Consider the following 6,360-nt stretch of genomic DNA (forward strand, 5'->3'; position numbering starts at 1 on the left):
AATTTTGAGCATGCGTCCCGTCACATTCCAAATTACTACCACGCTATATTTAATTGCAAACCTGTTCACACTCATCAAAACCTAAATAGTTTCCCACTTAGGAGTGTATTAGTACTCGGTTATAAATACTACTACTCCAAGATGACTACACATTCGTCCTCAACTCCTCATCCACAAAAACAAACAAGTCATTCATCATCGTTCCCTTGCATCTGCCATGGCCAGCGTGAGTTCTGGGTCGAGAGATTGCCACCAGGGAGAGGCGAGCATGGAAGCGGAAGCACGAGAGGTGTCTCGCCTCGCTGTGAAAGCAGCCGACATGTCCCACCGCACGGCCGTAGCAGCACAGAGGTCTCGCCGCGCCGTCGATGCAGCAGACTGGTCCAGCCGCACTGCGGAAGCAGCAGAGATGTCCCGCCGCGCCTCCTGCACCGCGGCAGCCTGGGAAAATGTCTCGCTGGCAGGCGAGGACTCCTACAGGCGCATGCATGCGATCTTCCTTAGCCAAATGGATCAGATCTCTGGCTGGGCGAGGTTGCAGGACGACATGAAAGCCTCATTTGAACAGGCTACCGGCGTCATCCAGCAACTAAATGAGAGCAATGCGAAGCTCTGGGCCGAGCGCAACCTGCTGAGGTTGAAGATCGTCGGAAGTGTGGAGCAGCAGGAGGAGACCACTGCCTTGTTGAAGAGGACCGGCGTCACATCGAGAAACTTATGGACGAGAATGCCATGCTGCGCACCAAGTGCAAAAGGCTGGTGGAGGAATCCGTGGATGCTCTCAAGCAGCATCTTAAGGACACGGAAGAGCTCATCGCCGCTCGCTGTGGAGACTAGTTCCCGCGGCCTATAGCAATGCATCAAGAAAGTAGAGATCAACTAGCCAAATTGTTGTCTTCCTTCTTCTTTTTGAAGGAAATATGCCCCAGAGGCAATAATAAAGTTATTATTTTATTTCCTTATATCATGATAAATGTTTATTATTCATGCTAGAATTGTATTAAACGGAAACTTGGTACATGTGTGAATACATAGACAAACAGAGTGTCCCTAGTATGCCTCTACTTGACTAGCTTGTTTATCAAAGATGGTTATGTTTCCTAGCCATAGACATGTGTTATCATTTGATGAACGGGATCACATCATTAGAGAATGATGTGATGGACAAGACCCATCCGTTAGCTTAGCACTATGATCGTTTAGTTTATTGCTATTGCTTTCTTGATGACTTATACATGTTCCTCTGACTATGAGATTATGCAACTCCCGAATACCAGAGGAACACTTAGTGTGCTATCAAACATCACAACGTAACTTGGTGATTATAAAGATTCTCGACAAGTGTCTCCGATGGTGTTTGTTGAGTTGGCATAGATCGAGATTAGGATTTGTCACTCTGATTGTCGGAGAGGTATCTCTGGGCCCTCTCGGTAATGCACATCACAATAAGCCTTACAAGCAATGTGACTAATGAGTTAGTTGCGGGATGATGCATTACGGAACGAGTAAAAAGACTTGCCGGTAACGAGATTGAACTAGGTACTGAGATACCGACGATCGAATCACGGGCAAGTAACATACCAATGACAAAGGGAACAACGTATGTTGTTATGCAGTTTGACCAATAAAGATCTTCGTAGAATATGTGGGACCAATATGGCATCTAGGTTCCGCTATTGGTTATTGACCGGAGATGAGTCTCGGTCATGTCTACATAGTTCTCGAACCCGTAGGGTCCGCACGCTTAACGTTCGATGACGATCGGTATTATGAGTTTATGTGTTTTGATGTACCGAAGGTTGTTCGGAGTCCCGGATGTGATCATGGACATGACGAGGAGTCTCGAAACGGTCGAGACATAAAGATTGATATATTGGAAGGTTATGTTTGGACACCGGAAAGGTTTCAGATGAGTTCGGGCATTTTCCGGAGTACCGGGAGGTTACCGGAACCCCCCGGGGAGTTTTTTTCGAGAGTACGCCAAAAGTGTACCTTAGCTTTATAGAAGAGAGAAATATATGTACAAGAGTGTGCATGGTAGATCGTCACAAACCGACGATCCCACCCAACCACTCCCACACCCTAAGCGGACTACTCACAAAAACGTTGGACTCCTGCCACTCCCGCTAACCTCCAGAGGTGTAATTCCTGAAAGATTAGACTAATCGTAGCGTACTCATCGCAGATCACACCGGATTGAAAAACCCTAGCATTCCTTTGCTTCCATAATGTCCAGCAGATCAACATAACGAACGCGTTGAAGCCCTTCTTGTCCGCACTGCTAACCTGCTTGCGCGTACTTATCCACCACTGTTGCAGCATGTTGTGATGCCCAGGGCTCAAGTTTGTATCGATGCCAACTTTGGTAAAGCATTGGCACCAGACCTGTCGCGCGAAGGCGCACTGAATCATGAGGTGGTCCACATTGTCCTCCTCCTGGTCACAGAGAGAGCACGGAGAGGCCGTGTCTTGCAAACCATGCCTTAGTCTCCTATCTGACGTCCAAATGCGGTATTGGATAGCCAGCCACATGAAGATCTTACAGGCCAGCGGAGCTCCGTTCCTCCAAATAGCGGCTGCAGGTGCAAAACTGATTCCACCGATACAGAACATCCAATAGGCCGACGTTGCTGAATAGCTACCCGAATCATGCCAGGCCCAAATCGCCCTGTCTCCACTTCCTGGAGTAATATTGCCTTGCACGAGGGCGTCCCATAGTTGGATAAACTGCACCAGATCATCCGTCGACAGATTCTCCGGTATGTCCTTGATCCAAGCGTGCTGGTGTAGACCCTCGCTGGCCAGCCGTGAATTGGTCGTCCTCGTCTTGACCTTAGCCACAAGGCCAGGGGCAATCTCAGCGATCGTGCTACCTTTCACCCATCTGTCCTTCCACTTCACCATGCTATTGAACGTGCGTTGGACCTGCTTGTCCGGCACGAGATTCAACCCTTGCCATGGCCTGCTATCGTCCAGTCTGCGTAACCATTCCCATCTCAACCGAAGGGCAAGTCCGTGCTTACTGAGGTCCAAAATGCCCAGTCCACCCAGCTATTTAGGGCGACACACTCTCTGCCAAGAAACCGTGCACTTCCCGCCATTGACGGCGTCAGAACCAGCCCAGAAGAAGGCATGACAGCCCTGATCCACTTTGTCGCTAGCCCACTTTGGAGCCTCAGCCACAATTAGGTGGTGCGTGGGCCGAGCCCACGTCACTTGATTCACAAGAATCAGTCTTCCCAGACGTGTAACCAAGCCTCTTTGCCATCCTAGCAAGATTTTGAGCGCTCCATCCACCATGCATTGCCACTCAAAGCGAGTCAATTGTTTGATACCCAGCTGGAGACCAAGATACTTACAAGGGAAGTGATCAATCTTCCAAGGTAGTGCGCTTTTGACCAGCTCCTCGTCCTGCTCCTCTCCCACGGATCAGAATTGCTAAAGATTTGGCGAAATTAACATGCAATTATGAGGCCTTTCCAAAGATCATGAGCACTTCCTTAACAAAAGCGATATCTGTCTAGGAAGGTCTAATGAATAGCACCACGTCATCCGCATAGAGCGATAACCTCTACAAGGGCTTGCAACCGTTCAAATTCTCCAGGACTTTGAGCTCGTGTGCCTTGATTATGATATCCGTGAGGGTCTCCATAGCAATAACGAAAAGCAGCGGAGAGATAGAGTCTCTCTGTCTAAGGCCACAAGCATGCATCAATTTGTCAGTCAAACACCCATTCACTACGATCCTCGAGCTGGCAGTAGTGAGCATGGTTGCCAACCAAGCGAGCCATCTCTCCGGGAAGCCCTTAGCATGAAGCACCTCAAACAGAAAGGGCCAAGACAGGGAATCAAAAGCTCGAGCGATATCCAACTTGAGAAGAACACCCTTAGCTTTTCTTTGATGCAATCTTCTGGCCATTTGCCTGACTAACAAAAAGTTGTCATGAAGATTCCTACCGCGAATGAACGCCAATTGGTTAATGTTCACCAGCTCTCCCATCCGCGGGCAAACCCTGCTAGCCATCAACTTTGAAGCCAACTTAGGAAAGCTATGAACCAAGCTGATAGGTCTGAAGTCATTGACGCGACACGCTTCTGGGTTCTTTGGGATGAGAGTGATTAGTGCCTGATTGAGCCGACCAAAACCGTGGCCATTATTAAGGACTAGCTTGTGGAGCGCAGCCATCACATCATCCTTGATAATATTTCAAGCTTTATGGAAGAACACTCCAATGAAACCGTCCGGTCCCGGGGCACGATCCGCAGGCATGTCCTTGATTACCGCCCAAACTTCCTCCTCCGTGAATGTCCGATCCAGCTCCGCTAGATCCACGTGCCGTATGTTGAGCGCCTCCAAATCCAACGTGTGCTCTCTAGTCGTGCCTACTCCCAGCAGAGCTCTGTAAGCTTGGAGAAAGGCCTCCTCTTTCCCTCTTTGGTCTGTGATGACTTGGCCGTCAACAACAATAGCCGGAATGAAGTTCTTCGTTTTCCTGCCATTGGCCACCAAATGGAATAGCTTGGAGTTTGCATCCCCTTCCGCGAGCCAACGTATCCTGGACCTCTGACGAGCAATCATCCTTTCAAGCGAAGCAAGACCTAAAACCAACTGCTTGAGCATGCCTCGCAGCCACCTCTCTTCTGGGGTAAGCAACTGCACATCCTGCGCACAATCCAATCTGAGAATGACCAACTTAGCCACCCCATTATGGAGTTTGATATTTCCCACTCTCCTTTGGCCCCAAGATGTTAGCGCACGAGCCGTGTTTCTCAACAAGACGTCCAGCCTATGAAACAGATCCACAATCGTAGTATCACAGGTCCACGCCTGTTGGACCACCTCCAAAAACCCCTCCAGCTTCGTCCAGAACAACTCGAACCGGAACCTTCTCTTCGACTCCATGCGCTCCTCCAACGAAAGGTATAGTGGGCAGTGGTCAGACGAGGTCGTCGATAGCGCTTGCAGCAGGCTGTCGGGATGATCAACCTCCCAATCCACTGAGACAAAAGCCCTATCAATCTTCGTAAGGGTAGGTACCTCCCTCGCATTACTCCGCGTGTATGATCGCCCATGCAAAAAAGCTCCTTGAGAGCGTTATCATCGACAAATCTCTTGAACCTCCCCATCATCCTATGATCCAGAAGCGTGTTGTTTTTGTCCACCGCATGCAAGATCATGTTGAAATCGCCAATAACCAGCCACGAGCCCGGGCAGAGCGATCTCCTCTCAGACAGCTCCTGGAGAAATTGGGTTTTCTGGGTGTCCTCTTGAGGCCCATACACCACGGAGAGCCACCACGGGCTCCCCTCTTTAGGCGCAACATATCCGGACAGAGAGAAGGAATCAAGAGCAAAATTAGTGAGTTGGACACGTGATGAGTCCCATCCCACTAAGATCCCGCCTCTAGTCTCGGATGACAGGAGGTACGCAAATCCATCGTAAGATGGTCCTAAACATTGCAAGATGATATACTGGTCAACATGATCCAGTTTAGATTCCACAATACAAACGATCGCCACACGCAAGGAATCTACAAACTCTCTCAAGGCCTTCTTTTTAACCGGGCTATTCAAACCCCTCACATTCCAGCACACCACATCCGTAGGGTTGTACGACATAGGGAAAAAGGATCCACCATGTCAGTACCGAAGCCCTACCTACGCGACCGTCATAGTCGCAGACTCCATTTGTGCCGCAAGGTTAGTAGGCACGGTCTTCCCAAAGATTGTCGCAATGGCTTTCAACTGTTGCTCTTGCAGTGGCGAGTCGAACACGGATCGAAGGATACCAAGCGTGTCATCCGAGACTGCTAAATCATCGCAAGCAACTCCTAAAGCCTTCAACAGAACCATCTCAGCAACCGTTGCTTTGGTCTTCCTTCCACCGCCCACCGAGCTCACTACCGACCTGGTCGTACGCCTAGGTGTGAAAGGATCCTGTCTCGGCCGTACACCACGGCCCCCCTCAATCTCCTTGAGCAAAGGTGGAGCCAACTTCTTGAGCAGTCCAGCACAAAAAGATTTAATATTTCCCAAGGCTACAAGCTCTTTAGCCGTAACATTCGCCTGTGCTTCCTCCATATGTACGTGTTGATCCACCACCAAGGACTGAAGAGCGGTAGTGCATGGCACCCCCACGTATGTGGTCACATCCATGCATGGAATCACCGGATCAACTTGGGGTGGCGCATCCAATGAGACCAGGCCGTGCTCCGGGATCCCACCCAGCTCAGAAATCGGGGCCCAACCATCTGCGTGGGCGACAAACGAATCACCCACCACTTGGCCCAGAGGCGACCAGATCTGCTGCGCCAAACCCTGGGGAGCCGTACCCATAATAACGCCCTCATCCACTGGCGG

General features: G+C 50.0%; 1 protein-coding gene across 1 annotated transcript; it reads right to left on the bottom strand.

Moving 5' to 3' along the window:
* Window positions 1-4,207: 4,207 nt before the first annotated feature.
* On the bottom strand, window positions 4,208-4,903 carry LOC141040763 (uncharacterized). The gene has a single exon (XM_073506880.1). It carries the CDS (start codon window positions 4,901-4,903, stop codon window positions 4,208-4,210), a length of 696 nt encoding a protein of 231 aa, XP_073362981.1.
* Window positions 4,904-6,360: the final 1,457 nt, after the last annotated feature.

This window comes from Aegilops tauschii, chromosome 2, assembly GCF_002575655.3.
Source record: "Aegilops tauschii subsp. strangulata cultivar AL8/78 chromosome 2, Aet v6.0, whole genome shotgun sequence".
NCBI lineage: Eukaryota > Viridiplantae > Streptophyta > Magnoliopsida > Poales > Poaceae > Aegilops > Aegilops tauschii.

Excerpts from the sequence above, each read along its gene's own strand:
- LOC141040763 (XM_073506880.1), bottom strand. The coding sequence starts at position 4,903 with ATGGAGTCGAAGAGAAGGTTCCGGTTCGAGTTGTTCTGGACGAAGCTG.